The sequence below is a fragment of the Sarcophilus harrisii genome, chromosome 2, assembly GCF_902635505.1.
Source record: "Sarcophilus harrisii chromosome 2, mSarHar1.11, whole genome shotgun sequence".
NCBI classification, from domain to species: Eukaryota; Metazoa; Chordata; class Mammalia; order Dasyuromorphia; family Dasyuridae; genus Sarcophilus; species Sarcophilus harrisii.
In genome coordinates, this window is record NC_045427.1 from 261,865,808 (window position 1) to 261,891,142 (window position 25,335).

The window sequence follows — 25,335 nt, forward strand, 5'->3', positions numbered from 1 at the left end:
AAGAGCATCTTAAGGCATTTTCAGATTTTCTGACAAAAGACCAGTGCTTCCTCCCTCCTTCCCCCCAACAGGTTGTGTGGCAACGAAAGGGGTCACTGCTTCTACTTAGATCCATTTGACTGGGTTCCAGAATTGTCCATGACCATTCAGAAAAACTGACTGAAGGCAGTGAAGACACTATCCCATCACAACCAGCTGAAACTGCACAGATCAAAGATGCTCTCTTAGAGATGCCTAAGATTTTTTATCTTTCTTCAAGGCTGAAGCCTTAACATTCTTGTCAGTACTCTGAGTTGTCTGTTTTACTTCATGTCGGTGCCTTGACCTTACTTATCTGATGTTGCATGTGCCCAAGGGGAAAATGAACATGCCAAATAGACATCAGAATTCAAGATGTACAAGACTCATGGTTACATGTCAAAGAAAAGAGACAAGCTACCCTCGCTCAGGACTGAATTTAAGTTGAGAGAAACTGATTCCTCTGCTTCCTGTTGTGTCCCGGCAAATAGTGTCTCAAGGGAGAATTGTGCCCATTCAATGACTACAGGGAAGACAAGTCAACAGAGCACACATTGGGGGGGGGGAGACAATGACAGGCTAACCTTAATCTCACTTCCACTTGAGCTGATTTATTTCAATTTTGTACCACAATATAGACCAGGCAGCTATAAATATCATTGCTTTGCTTTATTAGTATCCTAAACAAGCTAATGTCTCACTTTAAAAAAGGTGTCAAGATCCAGGCAGGGAGGAAACAGCCAGATCCTACCCCAAGCCTGAGCCCACATTGGGGGTAAGATGAAGATAATTTCTAGTCTTCTCATATCCCTTCCTCTTACCCTGACCAAAGCAGGGTGGGATCCTAGGGATAATTTTTACAATAAAATTGGGATTGGTGAGTAAAAAGGATGAAAAGATAGCGTTCCACACTTTGTTCCAGGGCTTTATAAAGTGCATTTACCTACCCATCAGTGAAAAAGTAGAGCTCCCATATGCTCACTGCCCCGCTGGCAATGCCACTGCCCTGACCAGGCTTTTGTTTACAGTCACGGGTACTTCATTCTGCCATCAGAGCTTCAACCACAGAATTCACATAAAAAATTCACATAAAACCAGAAGGGACCTGATAAAAAATCTTTAGAGCTCTTTCTGATTTCAGGGTAGGAGGAAGACTAGGAGAGAATGAACTATGGCAGGGCAAGAGGCAAATACAAACAGTGAGACTGCAGCTCAGACAGGATTCCTTTTCCCAGCCTCAATGATTGCTCAGCCTCCACTCCAAGGAGGAATTTTTGTCCAAACAGGAGGCACAAGAGGAGACTGCCTCTCTCTTGCTACTGCACGTGGTCTTGCCCTTCTGGTGATGAAGGCCAAGGAATGTGCTTATTCTCCCAATGCTACTTTCAGCTCCTCCAGGTCCTTGTGGCAGACAACATCCTAGAGCGAACGGGAGGGGGGGGGGGGGGGGGGGAGAGTGAGGGGAAAGGGTCAAAGGGGAGAGGAACAGAATGAGATCAGCGAGAGATTTATCCCATCCCTATCTCTCCCAAACCGTGTTTATGTGATTTCTCAGCATTCATCATTGCTTTAAAGATGAAGAATATACTGTTGTTAAGTAGATTTATCTAATGGCGCTCAAGGAGGAAGCTGTGCTTTCTAGGGAAAGTATGGCACTGAAAAGGAACATTTATTCAAGGACTTAACATCGGGCCAATAATCGTGCTCAAGTCAGACATCTGTATTCCTGACAGCTCAGGACAGTTTCTCAGTTCCAATCTAAACAGATGAAGTTCAGGAGACACGAGGAACCTTGGGTGAAGGGACTAGAATCAACAGAGCTGTGAGACGGCAGAAAAAGGAAAGCTCTGGATAAATACCTCATTGGTGACATCTGGCAGCTCCAGGGCCAATTTCATCCACTGCCCAGCTTCACAGTTGTTCCCTAGCTCCCTGTAGCACTGCAAAAAGGAAACAGTAGGGATCACCATTAAGGGATATTGCTGTTGTCTTATTCTTCATGACACCATTTTTTTCCCTTTACTGAGACGCTGTAGTGCTTTGCCATTTCCTTCTCTAGCTCACTTTACAGATGAGGTAACTGAGGTAGACGAGTTAAGTGGCTTGCCTCATATCACACAGCTGCTAAGTATCTGAGGCCAGATTTGAACTCAGCAAGAGGAGTCTTCTGACTACAGGCCTGGCCTTGTGCAGTTTGGCACCACCTCGATGCCCTCATTAAAGGATACTGGGAGGCCAAATAGGAAGTAGGGGAAAGGACAGGCAGAGGATATGTACCACTAACTCAGGTTGAAGGTTCGACTTGGGTATGTGCAGAACACTACACACTAAGTTAAGGGATAAGATTAAGACAGTCTTGTATATCCTCAGAGATAATGACTGGGGAAGAAAGGGATGGATATGTTGGAAGTAAATCTTACATATTCTACTGTAACACAAAATAAGAGGATATGATTTTTCAATTTTTAAAATTTAAATGATTTCCAAATTTATGTAAAGAATTTAACAATCATTAAACTTTTGAATTCTAAATTTGGGGATATCAATAATAATAATAATTAGCCTTTATTTGAAGCTTGATAGTTTGTTTGCAAAGTATTTATCTAATTTGACATCTTTTGCTATACATAAGAAAAATACAATGATGCTAAGAGAATCAAGGTTGTTACCTTAACACTCCATTAAACAAAAAGCTCTACTCAGTTATTTCCTGCCATATATATGTATCTATGGTGGGCACATGATTCAGATGCATAAATACCAAACTGTACCTACCCTTTGATCCAGTAATAGGACTCCTGGGCATGTATGGTCAAAGACAGAAACCACAGGTCTAATATACGTGAAAATATTCAAAAATGGCACTTGTGGTAGTAGTAAAAAACCAGAAACAAACTAAATACCATTAAATTAGGGAATGGCTAAAAACAAAAATAAACCTAGAACATAAAAATTGAGCTTTGATGTACCAGGATTTTCAGTAATCTAACTTTGCTGAAATTCTAACCATAAATAACACTTCTGTCCTTTCATGTCTTCTATTCCCTTACTCCCAAAGTTTGCTCCTTGTCCTTCCTGAAACTTCTAGTCCTCAGCTCCCTCCCTGTGCAAAGAGATATTGCTCTGGACTCATGTTCTCCACCTTGCTCATTTTTTTTTTTTTTTCTTTTCCCTTTGCTGAGGTAATTGGGATTAAGTGACTTGCCCAGGGTCACACATCTAGGAAGTATTAAGTATCTGAGACCACATTTGAACTCAGATCCTAATTTCAGGGCTGGTGTTCTATCCACTGTGCCACCTAGCTGCCCCTACCTTGCTCATCCTTAAGCATAATGCAGCAAAGAGAGTTCCAATTTTGGAGGCACGAGACTTATGTTGCATTTCCAACCCTGTCATCTACTCTATTAATCAACAAGAACTTTAAAAAATGCCTGCTATGTTCCAGGCATTATGTTAAGTTCTGGGGATACAGATAGAAAAAAATCATAGATGAAGAACAAAAAACGAATACAAGGTAGTCTGAGGAAGGAGAGCACTAGAAGCTAGAAAGTTAGTGTGGATAGGAACCCACAGAGACTTTAAGTAGAAAACAGTGCTTAAGCTGAGTCCTAAAGCAGAGATTCTGAAAAGCAGAGACCAAGGAAGGAGCACATGCTAGGCAAGGAGCACTGCCAGTACAAAGGTAAAGGGTCAGGAGATGAAAGGAGGCGTGTACATGAAAGAGCTGAGCTGGCTCTGGATGGAAGTAGGCACTGAAGGGAGAGGTGTATGACTGCCAAGGCAGGAAGGGAGCCAGGGGGTGAGCTCTAAATGCCAAACCAAAGAGTTTTTATTTAGTTTTAGAGGTAAAAGGGTGCATAGGAGTCACTGGGCCTCAGCCAAGAATCTTACTGCCTTGGTAAAAAACGGAATGAAGAAGGCTGGAATTGCCAGTCCATTTGGGCCAGATAATCTTGAAATCTATAATCTTATAAATGTAAAAAATTACCGTATAGTACAAAATATGAATTTGGAGACATGAAACAGTCAAATAAATAAACAGAACCAAAGGAACACATAGATGATAACAAGGCAATGAAAAGATCTCTAACACAAAGCCAAACTCTAAGTAACTGCAAAATGACTGACAGTCCTAGAGAAGTGAAAATGAAATCTCCTGATCTAATGGCAAAAACAAGCTACTGTTTAAGACAGGAAATTAACTACACTGTTGATGGGTATTGTGTTTTAACTATTTCTAGTTACAAGGAAAGGTTTCCTACAAATTAGTGTAATGTAAAGACAAAAGGCATCACATACATACATACATATATATATTTTTTCCCCTGAGGCAATATATATATATATGTATGTGTGTATTTTTTTTTCCCTGAGGCAACTGGGGTTAAGTCACACAGGATCAACAGCCAGTAAGTGTCAAGTGTTTGAGACCAGATTTGGATTTGGGTCCTCCTGACTTCAGGACTGGTGCTCCACTGTGCCACCTAGCTGCCCCATCAAATATATTTTTAAATATATCGGTCATTATATTACCTTGGAGATGTATACCCTTCCAGCTTTGGAGAAACCAGGACTTAGTTCTTCTGCCTTAAGAAGGGAGACATTTGGGTCAATAAGAAGGTCAATTTGGCCCTCCGGAACAGCCAAACTCCATTATAAGTCCCTGGCATCAAAGAAGATCCCTTCCCAACCCCTCCTTGGAAGACGACAGATTAGAACAATCTATTTCCCACACTGAAGTGTAGTCCTTCCATTCTCATTGAGAGCCTCCTTGCCCCCTCCTTCCTCTGTCCTGCTCCCTTCCCTTGACACCTTCAGAAAGCTCTGGAGAGCATCATGGACGGTGGCACTGGGAGGGCTCTCAAACAGGGCTCCAACAGTCTTCTTCTCTAGCCAAGTCAGATGAGACACCTGCCATCAAAACAACAAATCATAACCAAGCTAGGCAGGGATAGAATCGTCAGTATCCACTCCACTGCAACCTGAGGTGCACGCTTCACTTATGATGACCATCATGCTGAGCGCATGATCATGGCCGTTTTATTCAGTCGGCACTTATAGACTCATGAATTCCTCAAAGGACAAACCCAATCCGACTGGCCAAGATTATGGCTTCCTAAGGGCCCTAGCAGGAGCTCACCTGGTAGCACCATCTTCCAAGCAGGAAGTGAGACTTGGGGTTATCTGGCTGGAGGGCAATAGCTCTGTCTATATGATCCTGGGAAGGAGAAAAAACAGTTACAGATCAGATCTGAAGGGGACAAACTCCTATGTATTCTTAAGGGAACACCATAGAGAAAAGTAGCTGTTCTGAGTAAATAGGATACAATGTGAAGAGCCAGATAGGCAGCCAGTTCCAGAGGTGGGGAAAGGTGTTATTTCTCACCTTGAAGATATAACCGCTCTGGATGCGCCTCTGGATGCCTTCATGCTCGGCCAGCTGACCACACAGCACTGCGTACCTATCGAGAAGAGAAAAACAGCAAGCTCAGGATCTGAAGGTCATGTTCATATCGAAAGGCAACATCTCCATGCCAGAGGTCCAGGGCATTTTTCTCTGTGCCCTGCCCTTCCAATGGTTCTCTGAAGGCCACAACTTCTCCCTCAGCCACAGCCTATGCTCTTTATCATATCCTCTGCCTTTAGAGTCAATCTTTCCAGAGCAGGATAAGGGAAAAGAACATCAGTAAAAAGCCAGCACTGACTAGAAAGTCACTCAAATATGCATACCCTTTGATTCAGTCGTTACCACTACTTGGTACAAATCTTGAAGATCCTGAGATGGGGAGAAAAGGACCCATATGTACAAAAATATTTACAGGAGCACTTTCTGATGTAGCATAGATCTAAAACAAAATGGGTGCCATCAAATGGGGAATGGCTGAACTGACTATATAATTAATATAAATATTATGGATTAGAATTTTGTCAAAAGAAATGAAAGGGACAGTTTCTGAGAAACCTGGGAGGACTCCTACGAACTGATGCAGAGTGAAGGGAGCAGAACCAGGAGGGCTATTGATGGAATAGACAAAATACAGAAAAAGGAAAAGAACTTTGAAAGACTCAACAACTCTTATCAATGCAGTGATCAGTCGTGACTCTTGGGAGGCAGATGACAACCAAAGATGCAAAATTAGACATAAATCTTCAAACCTGATCAATTCAATACAACCGTTTTGATGTGACAAGAGGGTTTTTATGGAGGGTATCAAGGCCAGGGGTGATAAGAGTGATACAGGAAAAAGAAAAGAGTTTTTATAAAACAGTTTTTTCAAAGCACAGAGAAGATTCTAAGTTCAGATGGCGACAAAGACAAACAGGGCAGTATTGGTGCTACTATGTATCATGGTCAATTTAACACAAAATGCTAAGCTTAATGCTATACTAAGGCTTTTGGGATACCCTTTAAATATTGGCAATCCTTTTTCTTACCTACGTGTATGGAAGTGTTGGTTGACTATCTCATTATTTAAAAAAAAAAAAAAAACTATGTCAAGTTATGCATATACATGTATATATCAAAGATGTGTGTAAAATATGTACATACAAACACATAAGTATACATAAATGTGGATGTACATGCATGCATACACGTGTGTGTGTGTGTGTGTGACACTATAGATAGATATACAGAGAGATTAATAGATGGATGGATAGATGGAGAGAATTTCTAAGAAATATTTAAGATGATTCGTAGAGTGTCAAGTTAGTGTCAGTCCAAATATGAGTCTCAGAAACTGCTCATAGAGGGAACGACAAAAAATATAGAAACTTGGAGAAAAGAACAAGAGCTTAATTATGTTCTTATGTTAAAGAACATAAGCTTAAGCTTATGCCACAGAGCGCATGGAAAGATGTCATGAAAATAAGGATTGGGAAAGGTCTTATTTGAAGCTGGCACCAGAACTGAATTTTGAAAGAAACTTGGGATTCTAAGAGGCAGCAATAAGGATGAGTGTGTTCCAAGCAGGAAGGAAATACAGCTTCTGCTAAAGCAGAGAGAGGGGGGATACTGTTGTTATGTGTGAGGACCAAAAAGAAAACCAGTCTGACTGGACCAGAGATACTAATAAATATTTACTATTATCAAGTATGCTATTATTACTGCATCCAGGGCTATCTCCAGTTGTCTATCTTGCCATTGGATGCAGATTACTCTGGAGGGGAAAGTGAGGTAGGTGACCTTGCACAGCCCTCCTTCACTTAAACCCAGTTCACTTGCATGTCAAGGCATCATGGTCATTTCATGGTTGTCAAAGGACAAACAACAACCAACAACATTATCAGAAATTATTGGGAGCAACTGTGCAAAGAACAATGAAGATCATTACCCTACTAAACCTACTCTCATTTTAAAAGGGGAATTTTGCTTGCAGAACAATCTTTTTTTTTTTATTAATAGCTTTTTGTTTTTCTTTCTTTCTTTTTTGGTTGAGGCAGTTAGGGTTAAGTGACTTGCCCAGGGTCACACAGCTAGGAAGTCTTAAGTGTCTGAGATCAGATTTGAACTCAGGTCCTCCTGACTTCAGGGCTGTTGCTCTATCCACTGCACTACCTAGCTGCCCCCAGAACAATCTTAATTAAGCCTCCTGCTTAATGGAATAGTACATGACTGGTCTAGGGGCAAATTAATTTTACCCAAAGCAGAAAAAGATGTGATGCCCTGGTTCTGCTGATTTGCCCTTTTCAATAGAAACAACTTGTTGAATGGGCCCTCTTAGAATAGGAAAGGGTGAGAAGACAACTCTGGAGCTTAGGCAGATTGTAAGGGAGAACTTGTTTCTACCCCAGAGTACAGATGCAATACAGAATACAGCACCAATTATCCAATTATTAGTGTTGATTAAAACTTTGAGCAATATATTGTACCAGGCATTGTGTGGAAAAGATCTTGTTCTCTTCCTTCCCTGTATACCAACTTCTTACTGAATGCAATTAACTAGCCTTCCTGTTCAGTGTTTCATGACTATGTTGTATTTTCCTAATTGTTTGACTAAAAAATAGTTTGACTTTAAAAAAGGGGAGGAGACAATTAGGCCAAAGGGCCTGATAAGTGAGAACCAGAGTAGACAGATGTGAAGTCCATCAAAAACCAGAGAAACCTTGCACTCTGTCCCCCTTTCCAGATCCACAGACAGGCCAAGAGAATAGCAAGAAAAAAAAAAACATGGCATAGCAACATTTTCACTGAAACTAAGAATTCTGGCCCAGACTCCCAGGACAGCTACTAGGGCTTTGCTTCATGAAATCACAAATTTTTAAAAAATACAACAATAAAAGAATCCATCCCATAAACCATCAGACTTGGCAGTTCTGTTCACTGTACCCAAAGTTCAGGGACAGATATCCCCACCCAAGCTAAACAAAAGCCAAAGTTCATCAGTTAGGACTGCATTATAGAACAAGGTATCACCTAGCAAAGAGATTTAGATATTAGCCCTGCTCATCTCAATCCACCTTCACCACTGACTCCAAAACAACTCATTTTTCTGAGCCTTGTCTCACTATGCTGGGTTTCTCTATTTCACCTCCAGAGTTGTTTGGTCAAAACAAACCAACAAACACACAAAATTCCGGCACAGTTCTGCCCAAACAGCCTTGCTCCAAAAAAGCAGATCCTTCTGGCTTTTTATAAGGGGCCAAACAGGAAGCCAAACCAGGGCTGTCCTGAAACCTCCAGGCAGAGCTGTCTCTGGTCATTGCCAAGAAGAAAAATACAAGACCCACCCTGGTCATGGGGCAGTGAAAGCTGGCTGAGTCAGAGTCCTAAACAAGCTTCCTGTGTGTTCCCATGGTTAGTTCTTCCCCCTTGGAGCCCATTATTTACCACTGGTGAGACTCAGCACTTTCCTCCCCTTTCTCCAGGGCAGCCTCTGCTTCTTCTTTTCCTAAAAGATAAAAGATAGTACCTGAAATTAGCAATATGCTGAAAAGGATTCTTTCCTACCCAAAGCCTAGAAGGATCCTCTTCAAAAAGAACAGGGGATAGAAAAATGCCTGCTCTAGTCTCACTTTTCAGTACTCGGTTGGAGCCAATTTAGGAGTGACAAGTCAGAAATACATTCTTTATCTCCAAAGACATGGACTGCTCAGATACCTCCCCACCCCTAACACTTATCTCCTCAATTGCTCTTGTACTGCCATCCTTAAGAAAGTGCCTGTAAAGTTCTTGGCAAACTTTAATGTGCTGTGTCAATGTTGGATCTTATTTGAATTAGAATAAGAAAATTAGAAAAGGGGAGATAAGTTCTCATAATTTTTAAGTAGTGAGAGGTTTGAGGATTGCTTCTGAAACCAAAAGGTTAAGTATACTGATTAATTAGAATCTGCAGGGAGGTGAAACTGGATTTTGTCAATAGAAAGTCTCCTCAAGGGGCAGCTAGGTGACGCAGTGAATAGAGAAGCAGCCCTGAAGTCAGGAGGACCTGAATTCAAATGTGATCTCAGACACTTAACACTTCCTAGCTGTGTGACCCTGAGTCACTTAACCCCAATTGCCTCAGCAAAACAAACTTTCTCAAAAGAGAAAGAAGCATAGTATTTTTTTTTTAACTTTTTAAAGTTTAGTGACAATTTTCAGGGTGGTGGTTGTTGTTTTTTAAATTGGTGGCAGTATAAATTTAGCCCAATCTCCCTATACCATTCTATCTCCCTATAATACCATTCAAGAAGAATTTAGTGTCCAAAATTAGTGAAGCCCTATAAGGACTTAAATTATCAAATACGGACACCCAGAAGCCCCTTTTCCTATTACACAAGCACAAACTGGTTTAAAGGCAAGATAACATAGCAATGTGACTTCTGAAGTTCCTTTTAGGCCCAGGATTTAGAGCAACCTCACAGATGGCTGGCTTTGAAAATAATTACCACAAAGAATAACCCAGAACCCTGATTATCAATGTGGAAGTACTCCTTGCTCCTAAGGACAAAAGTTTTTGTGATAAGACGGGTTGGGTGGATCATGACAACACGGGGCCAATAGCATAGAATCCAAGATTTAATGGGCTGAAGTAGGTGAAGCGGTCAACTCATCCACACTAAATCTGAAACCCTCCACAATATCCTCAGTAGGTGGTCATCTGGTCTTCACTTGGAAGACTGGGCCTTCGCCTCTCACCCTTGACAAGAAAAATTACTTCACTATCACTTAAGGCAACCAGTTAATACTTTAAGACAAGTATAATTGCTAGAGTGCTTTTCCTATATTATATTAAGCACAAAATCTTCCTATAGTTTCTGCCCATTAATCCTAGTGCTGCCTAAGGCAAGTCTACAAGTTCCAGGATTGAGGCATCAAGGCAGCAGAGGGGAAAATGCCTGGCTCCAAATCACGAAGATCCAAGTTCAGATCCTGCTGACTAATTTTTGGATGCCATTGTGTAACACTAGGCAAGTCACTTAACCATCCCTAGCCTCAGTTCCCCCATCTGTATAATGAGGTATTGAATTTGATGGCCTCTAAGGTCCTTTTACAGCTAACACCTTCAGCAGAACACTAAAATGATTTCCCAAGGTGACCAGAAGAATCACTACCTTAACATCCTTTGTAAAAATGGAATACTACTTGTACTAACTACCTGTACCTGAGGTTGTGAGGACAGCATTTTATAAACTATAAAGTGAATTCAAAGCAAATCTTGGGTACAGACCAAATACAATTTAGATAAGGATTGGCCCTGTCACCATGGAGGTTATAGTCCATTAGATAGAACTAATACACATATCAGATAATGACAATATACTTACTGTACATACCAGAAATCTACAGCACATTACTGAGTGATTTCTCTGGTGTCACATGAACCAGTGGAGAGCAGAGTTTTAAAAAAAAAAAAAAAAGTACAAGGCAGGCTGCGAGGGGGAGGAATCACGGAAGATTTCAGTAGAAGAGTAACCTTGGAACATGTTTAAATTACATTCAGTTGAAATTTAAAGACAAAAAAGGGATTCAGAAGGAGACATATAAGGGTAGAAGAGGCAATGGTATTGGGGAGAGAACCCTGAATATGTATTCAGAGGACATGCATTCAAATGCAAGCTGCAGCTTCTGTTAATTTCTTTATCTGTAAAATAAGAGGCTGGATAAGGCCTATTCTGGCTCTAAGTTACGATCAGGGGCAAGCCAAATTTGTGTAAAATCTTATTGTCGGCCCCACAGGTAGGTAGCCTGTCCAGATCCAGAATTAGCTGCTCTGCCCTCTCCATGAAATGCCTACATCTTAGGTGGAGAAGCCAGAATCCATAATGGCTAAGTGACCTGCCTTAGGCTGGCCTGCCCCGAGATGCCAAGAGCCCCTTTGAATGCTAACCAACCTGTGCCAAACCCATACTTGCTGACTCAGCCCTTTAGGCCACGTACTCTTATAGAAAGCACCTTGGATTTAGGATCAGAAGACTTGAACCACATTTTAGCTGTGCTCCCTGCTCTATTTATGTGACCCCAGCAAAATATAACTTCTGTAGGCTTGGTTTTCTCTTGTAAAAATAAAGGCCAAAACCAGAAGGCCATCCAAGGTCACCCTCCTTTCCCCTGCAAAAGTCAAGTGGGTGCTCACCACTTTGGGCGTATGATTTTTTCTCATTCATTCCCTCGGAGAGGTCACACATGTCACTGTAGGCCCGGGCCAGGCGCCACAAAAAGTCTTGCCGACTTCCATACTGTGAATGGAACAAAAGAGTTGAAAGCACTTCTCATTCCACACCCTGGGCATCGGGGATTCCCTGCTCTAGCCACCATGAGACGCTTTTGCTGGGGTGAGCAAAGAGCCCACAGAACTCCCAGGTCTGTGCCCCAATGAACCTTGCCCAGTGGGATAATCCTCAACAGGTGAATGGTGGAAATGACACTTAACAGGATGCAGGTAGTATATCTGTGATGAAATGGAGAAAGCCTTCAGCTAAACATTTTGCTAACAAATCCCAAAAGGTCAAATCTCAAACCATCCATTCCTTTCCCCACTCTCCCACCCCCGAATGGAAGCCTTTTAAAAACTTGTGATGCTGCATGGCATCCAAAGACCTATGGGGAAATTGGAAATGAGAATGGGGAGCCTGCTGTGTCCCAGGCCTAAGCCAGGGACAGGGAAACCCAGACCACTCGGAGCATGATGTAAGAAGAGTTTCACCAGGGTGGAATTGTATCCTGGTTTTCTTTTGAAGGGTTTTAGTTTCAACACTCTTCTCTAAACAGGTGGAAAAATGTTTTAGATTACCCCTTCTAGTTCTTATTTCAGTCCTCCTTCAAATGGGACAAGACTGAAAGCTTGGGCTCTAGGTACTATGGTAGGAAAGCGAATGGGATGGGGCAAAGAACTAAGGGGGGAAAAGACATGTCAGCTTCTTTTACAAGTTTCTCCACCTGCTGAACAGCAGAACCTTTTCACTTATTTTTCCATTTTCCTCATTTTTGCTTTTTTTAAAGTTGTTTCCTTAGGCACCAAATATTTGCCAGACTTGAAGATGTAACAATCTTCTGCTGTTTCATAAGGCAAGGGAGAAAAGGGACAGGTAGATTCTGGGAGAAGGAAAGACCAGTCTCCTGTTGTCTCCACCTCCTCTACCCTATCCCAACGCCAAACACAGAAAAAAGTTTATCCCATCTGGATATGGATTTTCTAATTGTAACTCACACCTGATGTGGGGGACACAATGATTTAATATTAGGCACTGCCAGCACTTGCTGCCACCCACAACTTGCCTTCTGAACTACCCGTGCCCGGCTGCCCTTGCTCACTTCGGGACAGCATCAGGGATGGGGAGGGGAGCATTACCGCCAGCTTATTGTTGAGGAGCCTCTGGAAACCTTCTTGTTTGTTCTGCTTGTCACCCTGGTGCAGCTCATCCGCCTGCCGCAGCAGCAGGAGCAGCTCCTCTCCACCGGCAGAGTCCACCGGCAGAAGGGAATCCCCCTCGCCAGTCAGGTCCTGGGAGTCCCTTCGTCCTGTTTTCACTGTTTCACAACTCACTTCATCTTCATCCTCCTCACTTTCCTTTTCTGTCTCCCAGTCATAGTCAGACTCTGCATTAGCTGTTGTGTACCTGGGGTGGAAAGCATGTTGGACATCATCACTCAGACACACAGACTGACTCCCCAGGTCCCAGAGGAATGGGTGCCCACTGAGTCACCCCCAAACAAAAGAATAGCTAATGCATCCAAGTCTAAGTGTACCAAGGAGTCAGTCAGTAAGCACTTAAGTGCTCACTCTGTACCAGGCACTGCGACAGGTATGGCATATACTTCTCTGAAAGAACTCACAGAATCATGGGAGAAATAAAATACAGACAAACATATGCAAATAAGATATATCCAAATAAATGGGCTAGTTTGAGAAGGCATGAAGATTAAGGACTGGGAAAGGCTTCCTGCAAAAGGTAGGACTTTAGCTGAGACCTGAAAAAAGCCAGGAGGAGGAAAAGAGTTTCAGGCATGGGGCACAGTCAATAAAAAAGACCCAGAATTGGGAAATGGAATGCCATGTACATGGAACAACAAGGCCAATGTCACTGGTCTGCAGAGCATTGGAGAAAAGTATGGTGTAAGAAGACTGAAATGGCAGGAGAGGATCAGCTTATGAAGGGTTTTGAAAGCCAAACAGAAAATTTTACATTTAATTGTGGGAGTCATTGCAGTTTATGAAATAGTGGGCTAACATGGTGAGATCCATATTTTAAGAAGATCAATTTAACAGCTGAGTGGTTTGTAGTAGGAAGAGATTTAAGGCAAGTAGTAGGAAGAGATAAGACTGCAGGTAGTCCCATCATGAGATAATTTAGGTCTACATCAGGGTGGTGACAGTGTCAGTGGAGAAAAAGAGGAACATTTGAAAGATGTAGAAATGACTGGTCTTGACAACTGAATGGATATAGGAAATACCAGCTGACAGTACGCTTTTCTCAAAGGCACTAACACGTTACTCCGCATACTGCAGGCAGATATGCCTCTAAAATTAACACCGTGGTAGAAAAGGAAATAGTTGAGTAAATGGCCATGAGAAAATACAGCAGTCTTCTTCTTATGGAGGCAAGTAGCTACATAAATATTTATATTATATTTATGTATATAAATACACTATATAAAGTCCACTAACTACTACCCTATGAAACCCTTCCCAGAAGTATAGTTAGTAGGTTTTTAAGCTGCTTCTGTAGTTGTCACCCCATAAGCTAGGTACCTTAACCTTGGATTCTAGTCACTAAAACAATATACTTTCTGCTTTGTTCAGGGATTGCAACTTTCCAATGACAAGATGGGTCCACTCAGCTGGTTCACATAAATTCATATTTCCCATGATCTGGGGAATGGAGTCACAGCCATTAACAGAATCTCAACAACTTTGATCCAGGAGTTAACTTTTTCACATTCAGGAAGTCATGAAATGCTACAATCCATTATGGCCCCTGCTTGCTTTGATAACAGTCTCCTGGGACATAAATTATCCAAGGAAAACAAGAATTCAGGAAAACAAGGGGTCAAGAAAGGCCTTAAAGTCCTAAAAAGGCCAGAGACCTAAACATATTTAGTTCTTTTCTGAGCTAGAATTGAAAGCACAGACCAGCCTACTTTACATATGAGTAAAAGCAGTTCAAGAAATTTATGATCCATTTCTTTCATCAGAAACCCTAAGGTTTTAAAAGGGGATTTTACAGTTTTGTTGGACAGCAAAGAACTGACACCAATCTCCATGTGGACCCACAGACTAAGAACATTATTAATGTTCTTGAAAGAGTCCTCTATCATTGATACCACAGACAATTGTCATTGTCTCATTACTTACTCAGGATCCTCTAGGTCCTTTATGATACCTCTTGGGCCCTAAATTGAATATACAATAAGGCTATATACAATAGATCTTCCTTCACTCCCTCCTACATCTTTGCTCTTCTTCAGGCCCCTGTGACTATCTGGGAAATAAAGGAACCTTTTTTGGATATGGCAGCTTAATCTGGAGTGTCTGGTCATGTCAGAGGTGTGAAAATTAAGATTCTTTCTGAATATAGTGCCCTGTCTATACAATTTATTTTCTGTGTGATGAAAACTTCTAAAATTCATGTTTTGAGGGCTGAAGAACCCTTAACACCAGAAAAGAGTTATTTAATAGATAATTATTAAGAATTTACTATGTAGCCTTGTGATAGATGATTTAAGACATGGTCCCTGCCCTCAAGAAGCTTTCGGTCTAATAGGGGGGATAACAGAAGTACAGCTATAACTAAAGACAAGTCAGTATGTGGCTAGTGTTGTAAGAAGTTTAAAGAGCTACAAAAGTTCAAAAGTGGCGGTACACTTCAGGCTAGAATGATCTGGGAAGACTTCATGGAAAAGATGAAAAACTTGAGCTGAATCCTGTAGAGAGTAAAATTTCAACAGGCAGAAGGACTTAAGCTGTCTGTCTGTCTGACAATGCCCATGAAAATGAATTTACTGCCTATTCCTCTGAAGCCTACCTCTCACATCTTGAGATGTTTACTTCTGGAACCCATGAAAGAATTCATAGTTTTGAAGGATCAGACCAAGACAGTCCAAATAAATCCTCTCAATTCCCTTCACAGGAAAAATGACGTGTATTATCTAAAGCACTATTTTTCCCTGGTTCTCATTATTCAAAGTCATTCATAAGTTTGTGGTCTGTCCCAAGAAAAGAATGGCTCACCAGAGTTTCCCTTTCTGCCCAAGTGCACTGATTGTAGTGGAAGTACTCCCTGACCACTGACCTGGATATCAGGCCAAAAAATCAGGCTTCAAATGACCAATTTATTCCATAAGCCAAAGGGCCAGCCATCTTGCTCTCTATTCAAACTAATTTCAAGAAAGCCACATCTTCCCTCAATATAGGGACTACTGCCAATCTGCTCCCTGGGGATAAATTTACTACCACACAGTATACCAGTTAACTCACCTGGACAGCTATCAAAGAACAGGTCACTGTAAATATGACCTTGGCCTTTGGTCATCTCTGTCCTATAATTCTAATTTGCAAACCACATTGGCTTTTATTGACTTCAGAGCAAGCAATTATCTGTAAAGGTTTTTTTTAACAATCATGGATTAGATGTACCAATTTCCATTTTCTAAACTCTTGGCAAAGCTGTGCCCCCTTGGCATGGTTCCAATTGTCAACAAAATGCACAACATGAGCTCTCTGGCTCTGCCACCCCAACTTCATATTATTCATAACAGTATGCTTCTTGGAACTAACCCTCTGACCATCCAACTTTGTGCTACTTACATTTTGGTACTGGAAGAAATGGACTTTGTTCTTCAATAACCAGTCAGAATGCTCAGCTAACTGCCTACCTGGAACAGACTACACTTGGGAATTGACTACAATTCCCAAATCTCTAGGTTTTCCTTATATTATTGTAGCTACAAAGTCTCCTTTACCATCAAAACATTTATGTGTTCAAAGAAAAGTTTGGAAATTACAACTATACGTTACCTATTATCCACCAAAGGTTTTGGTATTTCTATACTATTTTGTAGTTTGTAAAGTATTCAACATATTTTATCCCAACAACCCTATGAAATAGATAGTATAGGTATTTTTTAGATGTGGAAACAGAAGCAAAGAAAAATTAAGCGACTTGCCTAGAGCTTCACAGCTATACAGTAACATTGCCGTAATTCAAACTCAGGACTTCCAATTCTAAATCCATTGTTACTACAATCTGTGCTGAGAAGAAAAGTGTTTTCTAGCATGAAGCGTCTTTTGGTCCAGAAGACTTAGGCAAACTGCTAGAGCTAGTAGGGGCATCTCTAAATCTTTAAATCAGTATAGACTGGTCAATCATGGCAACATATAGAAAATGACAGTTGTCTGCTAAGACAAATAGCAGATGAAGCAACTAAAAACATGTATTGTTAGCCCTTTAAAACCCCCCACCACAAATACCAACTTCAGTATGCATCAAAGGGAGCAAAAAAAAGTTGGCATTTTCCTGTTGTCTCTTGTCCATCTGTGTGCTCCCCATAAATGGGACAGGACACAGAAAACATGCTTTTCTATAGATAAAAGTTTCTTGTACTACTCAGAGAACAGGGTTTCTATCACAGCAATCTATTTTTTTCCAAGAGGGGACTCCCCCACAAGCCCTGACCCACACACAGGCTCCAAAGGGAGGAACTAGGAAATGGTTAAAGAAGCCATCATTTCTAGTAATAGAATGTCAAGCAAGATATTTACAGTAGCTCCTTTTCTTACTAAAAAAACTGGAAACTAAGACATGGCAATCAGTAGGAGAATGCATGAATAAAAAATGTTACATGTGATGAAATATTATTGTATCATAAAAAAAAAAGGTCTAGTTTCTGAAAATCTCTGGAAGATTTGTATGAACTGATGCAGTGAATTGAGCAGAATCATCCATGAACAGTAGAACAGTAACAGAACAATCTATAAATAACAATGATGTAAAGAAAAACAATTTTGAAAGACTTAATCTTTGCAATGATTTCTAAATCCTTAAAATTTTCCCTGAAAAAACTACCAAGAGAACTGATTCAAAATTATAAGAATTAGAGCCATTCCCCTATGGATAAATGGCAAAGAAACATGAAAAGGCATTTTTAAGAGAAAGAAACCCAAGTAATCAATAGCCATATGAATAAATGCTCTATATCATTAATTAGAGAATTGTAAGTTAAAATATCTTTGAAATTCTATCTTACATCCATTTAATTGACACAGCTGACAAAAAAAAAAAAAAAGAAAAAGATAAATGCTGGAGGGATCATGGGAAACAGGCATAATGAGACATTATTAGTGGAACTGGAAACTGGTCGAGCCATTTTGGAAAGCACTTTAACTATGCCCTAAAAGTTATTAAACTGCATATACACTTTTAACAAATTATAACAGTACTATATAGGTCTATACTACAAAAAGATAAAAGGCAGAGAAAAAGGATCCCTATATACAAAAATATTTCTAGAATTTTTTTTCTGATGGCAAAGAACTGACAACTTAAGGGGTGTCCTTCACTTGGGAAATGGCTGAATAGTTTATGGTATATGAAGTTAATGGATTACTATTGTGCTGTGAAATAATAAAGGAATTAGTTTCAGAGAAATCTAAGATTGTATAAATAGATGGAGTAAATCGAGTAGAACTAGAATGATTTATACAGTGCAACAAAATTATAAAGACAACTTTGAAAGTCTTAGAAATTCTGATCAACACAATGTCCAATCACAATTTCATAGGACTGGTGACACAGGGAAATAGCCTGAGAGAAGGTTGAGCTTTTTTTTTTTTTTTAAAGATATGGTCAAAGTAGTAATTTGTTTTGCCTCTAAATAAGCAAGTTCTTGCTTTCTCATTGGGAGTGAGAAAAGGCAGAACTTCATGAAAATAAAATTTAATTTAATAAAAAAAAAAAAAGACTTAAAGATTCTGACCAATGCAATGACCAATAAAGATTTTAGAAGAGCAATGACTAAAGCATATTTCCCAATTCTTGACACAACTAGAGGCTCTGAATGAAACATGTATTTTTGCATATCATAAGTATGGGAATCTGTTTTGCTTAACTATATGGATTTGTTACAAGTGGTTTTTCCCCAGTTGGAGGGAGGTAAGGAAAAAAAATACTCGTTAGCTGACAGTACCAAGAGGACAGTACCAATCTATAAATAACAACACTGAAAATGAAAACAAAAACAAAAAATAGTCTTAAGAACTTTAAACAATTCAATGATCAACTAAGATTATGAAAGATAACGAAGCATGCCATCCACCTTCAGGATTCAAGGTGTAGAATTAGATATACATTTCATTAGCTTGTAAGCTCCTGTGATGCAGGAGTTGTCTTTTGTCTTTCTTTGTATCTCCAACACTTAGCACAATGTGTGGCACTTAGCAAGTGCTTAATACATCTTTATTGACTGACAAGCTCAGATAGCCAGAGTGGGAATCTAGCGGGGAATAAAGTGGTTGACTGAATATTTATTACAAGGGTTTGTTATTCTTCTTTTTTCCAATTTATATAAGATTGGGAGGAGAGGAAAGAGAAAGAGAGAAAAATTAGGTATTAGGGTAGTCCAAAAGAAAAACAGAGTCACTGAAGCATTTTTTTTTTTAAATACATAGAAGAGAACAGAAGGTCAGAAAGAATCACAAACAGGACAGCTCTGAAAATTACATTCTGAATTTATTATATATTTTAAAAGAAAGCAAACTGTACATAAGAGATTTACAATCTCATGTGTATTCCTTTTTTTCTATTCTAAAATGTATATGGAAATGCCTATTTTATTTTTAAATTTAAATTGTATTTAAAATTTTTTTAAATTTTAAATGAAAAGGAAAGAACACAAAAGTTCTGGAGTGACTAAAATGTTACAATAGTTTATGTTATCAAAATCCATTTAAATGTAAATAGTTACAAAGCAACTGTTTGCACTAATGTCTAATATTAAATTCGTAACATGATTAAATTCTGCTCATTGAAAGCCACAAAAGAAAAAGGGCTGTTAGATCAAACACAGGCCACTGGGACTGCTAGATTTGGTGAGAGCCAAAGACAGATTCTACCTTAACCATTATCAGGTCAAAGAAAAGAGGACAGAAAATTCAGACCTAGCCCTTGGGACTAAAACATCTACATCATCATCATTAATTTAAAATTTAAAAACCTCTAAATATTTGAAGGACAGAAAATTCAGACCTAGTTCTTTCAAACGAATTGTCCAAATCATCACTGAGGTTTGGCTTTTAGGACTAAAGCATCCATATATCACCCTCATCATTATCATCAAATTAAAGTTTAAAAACACTTTACAGTTTGCAAAGCACTTTACATGTGATCTTATTTGATCCTCACAACAACCCTGTGAGGTAGGTGCTATTAACCTCATTTTAGAGAAGAGGCAATGGAACCCTGGATCACACAGTTAATGTTGAAACAGGATTTGAACTCAGATTTTCCTCATATTCTAAACACTGTGATACCCAACTGCACTAACCACAAACAAATGATTTGCTTGTTTTGAGGATTTTTTTTTTTTAAGTACTGAATTATAGAGAGAGTTATTAGACACTCTGCTATTTCCCAATATATTGTACTGGCTACATTTGGCTCAATGGAGCATAGGAATAGGCACTTTTGCTCCATATTCCAAAAGAATAAGTTTCTGTCACTTTGATTGTTTTCAGTTATGTCTGACTCTTAGTGACCCCATTTGAGGTTTTCTTGACAAAGACACTGGAGGGGTTTGCCATTTCCTTCTCCAGTTCATTTTACATGAGGAAACTGAGGCAAACAGGATGAAATGACTTACCCAGAATCACACAACTAGTAAGCAAGTATCTGACCCCACATTTGAACTCAGACCTACCTGACTCCAGATCAAGAAGTTTCTGTGACTACAAAGTGTTAAAGTAACATAATAAAGTCTTCTATAGGAAGAAGTTCCTATTCACAGAGAAAGGGAAGCAGGTACAGAGTTACAAAAAAAAAAAACCCTTCAATAATATTGCACAATCTGAAATTATAAAATGAAAAATAGAAATTTGGGAAAATTTGTATACAAACTGAAATGAAACAAATGAAGAACTAGGAGAAAAATTTTCATGACCACAATAATGTAAAGGAAAAAAGGAGAATTTATATGAAGTCAATGACCAATAAGTCTGCCACCTCTAAGTAGAGGAGTGCAAAGTAAGGTCTGGGATACACTTCCAATGTATGGATTGTCTTGGTAAACTAACTACCATTTTGTTACAAAGGAAGTTATGATGAGAGGAAATGTGGAGAGGAATCACTGGGAAGTGACAACAAGGTTTTAAAAAGAACATCAATAAAATTTTCACCCCCAAAAAAGTATCCTAAGAATTCTTCTTTTCTTATACGGTCCCTCAAAACCCTGGTTTGTGACTAAGATCACTGGCAGACAACAGCTGGGATGCCATGAGTTTACCTAACTCTGTCCAGAAGCAAGTGACTTACCCTCCCTCGCTTTCTCCTTCAGTCAAAAGTACTCCCGAGTTCGCACTGAAGTAGATGGAGCTGGAGCCAGTGGAGTCTCTTCTTTCCCTGTTGAATGGAAACCTTCTCCTCCGAGTCACTCTTTGGTTCTCTTCCATCTGAGACCTGAAAAGTAGGACCCATTCTGGAGGGTCAAATTAAATCCTACCCACATTTATTCTGCCCATTCGCTTGGAAAATAAGATACATTGACAATCTGTCCCAAAGATCTATGCTAGTAAGAAAATGAGTTCAACAGCTCCCTTTTTCTCAAGGTTGATTTATTTTGTGACTCAAAGCTTACAAAGTCCTTATACAGGGCTTGATATGTGGAGTAAGATTTTTGCTAAATGCCCTTTTGAGATTCAGTCTAAGGATATTTAACTTAGGTCCCCAAATACCCAAGCAAGAGTGCCACCCTAATCCTGGAAGTTCTCTGAGGAAAAAGAAAGGAAAAAATGAAAGAAGGAAAGAGAGAAAGCAAGAAAGAAAAGTAAAATAGCCTGCCATAAGCAGCAAAAGCTAAATGAGGTGCCCAGTGTCCGTCATCCAGTACTCACTTGACCTCCCCCACAATCTCCCCAGCAAGACCCTGGAGGCTATTTCTTAGTTCTTCCACCTCCTGCCGAAGCTCAGTTAGGCTGCTCAACACAAAGTCCAGGCGATCCAGCACCTCCTCTTGCTTCTCCCTTGGCATGCTGGGAATAGACACAGCATCACCAGCCTCCCCTGGTGCTGGCCGCAAGAGCATCACTAAAACATGGGAAATAGAAAACAAAGTTTACAGTCTAGAATGAGACAATAAGGCCTTCTCATTTCCTTGTCCAAGTAAGACAACTTGTTCCAACAAATCACTGGCCTTCACCAGAGTGAACCCAACAACTCTCTTGTACCTAACTGCAATGCCACAAATGCATGCTACAATAAAATCCTTTGAGTCTATGACAAGTGCTTTGCAAGAGAAAAATATTTTCTTAGAGTATCAGTAACTTGTCCAGCACGTCTTCAGTATCAAAGCGTCCTTGGTCCACTCTCATAGCTAAAAGTCAAATGAGGCTAGCAAGAAGATATCTTGGGATGCAAATTCTCCCCAATGCTTCATGTAACTAAACTTCTAAGCCAAGAAAATTAAAAGCCCTGCTTCTTCTCACCATGAGAGAGGCCAAACAAGTTAAAGAAAAAAGTGGCAGCTACTGAAAGATGTACTAAAGATATCCCTTGCCAACCCTACTGGTTAAGAAGCTATCACAGAGCCCCAACCAAGTTAACTTTTGGATTACACAAGAGGTCGATGCCAATTGCAAACTACTTAACACATATTTGGATGAGTAAATGTATTGCCCTCACTGCTGAGATGCCAGATGCTAAAATAGGAAAGAAACCAGTATGACAGGCACAACAAAGCTGGAAATGAACCCTCTGTGTTACTAGCAATCCAGGAAGCTTATAGCTTACACAACATGCTCAGGGATGCTCAGGAATGTTGGGCGACAAAACTACCTTGGCTATTGGCCACTGTTCCCCAAACCACAGCATAGAAACAGCCCTTCTAATGGTTGACCACAAGCTGTTGTGAGAGTTCCAAAATCCTGTACTAAGTCTAAGATTACCAGCCTGTGATAATCTGCTACCAAATGTATTGCAAAACTATACTTTGAGAGTTTCTAATGCTTTTTTCCCTACTTGATCTACTTAGAACAGACCTGCTATTGTTATCAAGGTGAGACTTTTCCCTGGTAATGGGATATGAAGTGTTCTGAAAACTTAACTCTATTATACCAGTATCAATAAGAGCAGCTACTTGGCCTTTCTCTACTCTGATGCATTGTTAAGTGAACAGCATTAACCTCTGACTTGGAATGTAATACCCTCAAACCCCAGCAGAGGGAAGAGCATCCCAATCCTTTGGGTTCTACATAAACAAGCTTGTCTCCCACAGGGAATTAATTTGCTGAAATTGCTGGAAAGAAAGCAATGTGGGGCAGAGTTCTAACACTCACATAGCAGGGTTCCATTTACCAAAGTCAATCAGGGCAGAATATTATCTAAATTTCATTAAAAAAAAAATAGGAAGCTAGTCCTAATATCTAAAAAGTCAAAACGATTCCCAGTGAAATCTTAGAAAGTGCCTAATAAATAATTGTAACCAGTGCTAAGCTTTTTATAAGAATATAATAAAAAATCATTTTATAAGCAGAAAACTGGGACCCAAAGAAAAGTAACATATCTAAAACTATGCAGCTAAGGAGCTAGGATTTCAACACAAGGGTCTTCCAAGGTTAATGTTCTTTCCTAAATACACCATAGTGCCTTTAGTTTCTCTATCCACAAAGTGGACCAACCTATTAAACCTCAAAACAAGAACAGAACTAAAATTAGAGAATAAAATGCTTTAAAAAACACCCAAAACACTTTTATTCACCTTAAATAAAGAGATAGTATAATGTAGTCAAAAGACCACTGAATAACAATCTAGAATTTGTCTGCCACTAATCCGGCTAAGAAAGTCCCAACCTCTCTGGACTTCAAGAACCTCATTTGCAAAGAAAGTTGGATTGGTGATCTCCAGTCTTCCAACACTAACATTCCCTGATATATTAAATGAAATAATCAGGACAGTCTTAATACCTATAAAACTCACTTTTCCAATTTTGCATTTTTCTGGGCTTCCTTTCTCCTCACACAGCACTGATCTGGGACTTGAACCACCTTCGTGCTTGTGGCCAAAACTAACAGTGAGAACTATGCAATCTTTTCATCACCTTCCTACTTTTCTAGGGTTATGAGGGAAAGAAGATAAAAAGGTAAAGTCTTTCATCATCCCTTTCCATTTGAATAAGAAGGTGGGGGCCAGCCTTTCTACATCACTTTAAGGATGGGATCAAAAATCAGGAAACCAGCATCAGACACCACCTTTGCTGCTAAGAATGATCTCAATTATGCTATGTTCAACCTAAACCAATAAGCACGTATTTAAGACCAATTGTGTCAAGCTCCCTCCTTTTCTGGCCTCTTTATTGTACTTGTAAAATGGGCATACATCCAGGAATCCCTTTCCTCCGCCTCATTTGTCAGGCCCCAACAACTCAATAATTACAGCCACTTTTTGGCTTTTAGCTACAGAAAAATGAAACAATACAAAGTAATACAATACTACCCACCGCTAGAGAACTAACTGATGGTATCTGAATGCAGATTGAAGCGTAATTTTTCCATTTATTTTCCTGTTTTTTATTTGCAACGTGGAAAATATATGAAAACGTTTTGCATGCTTTCCGCCTGTATAATTGACATCACAATCCTTGCCTTCCCAATGGGTGAGGGAGGAGTGGGATGGAAGGGGAGGGGTGCGAGAGAATTAGGGACTCAAATTTCTCCTCAATGAATAACTGAAATAAGTTTTAAGCATTATAAAAATAAAGCTGAGGAGGCAGGCTGGATTCTCTTCTTGGGTCAACGAATAAGCTTTTCCAGACCCTCCCAACCGCGTCAGGCGCTCGGGACCGCCAGCCCTGCCCCGGGACCGCCAGCCCTGCCCCGGGACCGCCAGCCCTGCCCGGGACCGCCAGCCCTGCCCCGGGACCGCCAGCCCTGCCCGGGGACCGCCAGCCCTGCCCGGGGACCGCCAGCCCTGCCCGGGACCGCCAGCCCTGCCCCGGGACCGCCAGCCCTGCCCGGGGACCGCCAGCCCTGCCCCGGGACCGCCAGCCCTGCCCCGGGACCGCCAGCCCTGCCCGGGACCGCCAGCCCTGCCCCGGCCGGCCGTGCCTGACCGCCCGCGGCAGCCGGGACGCTTCGGCCAGGAGGTTGGCCGCGCTGGGGCGGGGCGGGGCGCGCCTACCCTGGCGGAGAGGCTCCGGGGCGCGGGCGCAGCCCACGGAGTTGGACGCGTTCCAGTTCCCGCCGTGGCTCGGGGTCCGTTTCCTCCGGTGAATGTAGAAGGCGCAGAGGAAGCCGAGGCCCGCGGCGGCCCCGAGCATCAGCCCGAGCCCGGAGCGAGCGCCGCCCAGGACCCCCGGTCTAGACATGCTGCACCTGTCGGGGGAGGGCGAGGGCGAGTGAGGAGCGGCCGCGGCCCCCCGCCCCGGGACGCCCCCGCGCCCGGCCCGGCCCGCTGCCCCCCCAGGCGCCCGCCGGCTCCGGCCCACGCTCCGGGAGCCCCCGGGGCGGGCCCCGAACCCTTACCGAGCCTACAGATACCATAGCACCGCCGCAGTCACCCTCCGGCCAAGGCCCCGCGGGGACGGTGTCACGGAGACGGCGGGCCGCTCGCCTCTCCCACGCTCCGGGACCGAGCGACACATCCACCTGACGGCGGCGGCGGCGGCGTTAGCGGCAACCGCGGCGCACAGA

At 41.2% G+C, this 25,335-nt stretch overlaps 1 protein-coding gene across 1 annotated transcript; it reads right to left on the reverse strand.

Moving 5' to 3' along the window:
* Positions 1–609: 609 nt before the first annotated feature.
* Positions 610–25,335, reverse strand: RMDN3 (regulator of microtubule dynamics 3). The gene is made up of 13 exons (XM_031952097.1): positions 25,168–25,335; positions 24,824–25,017; positions 21,543–21,735; positions 20,965–21,108; positions 12,792–13,059; positions 11,577–11,679; positions 8,849–8,909; positions 5,405–5,480; positions 5,159–5,236; positions 4,831–4,929; positions 4,552–4,605; positions 1,878–1,958; positions 610–1,437 (listed from the first exon to the last, which is right to left on the reverse strand). Exons 2-13 carry the CDS (start codon positions 25,008–25,010, stop codon positions 1,384–1,386), a joined length of 1,398 nt encoding a protein of 465 aa, XP_031807957.1. The 5' UTR covers positions 25,011–25,017; positions 25,168–25,335; the 3' UTR covers positions 610–1,383.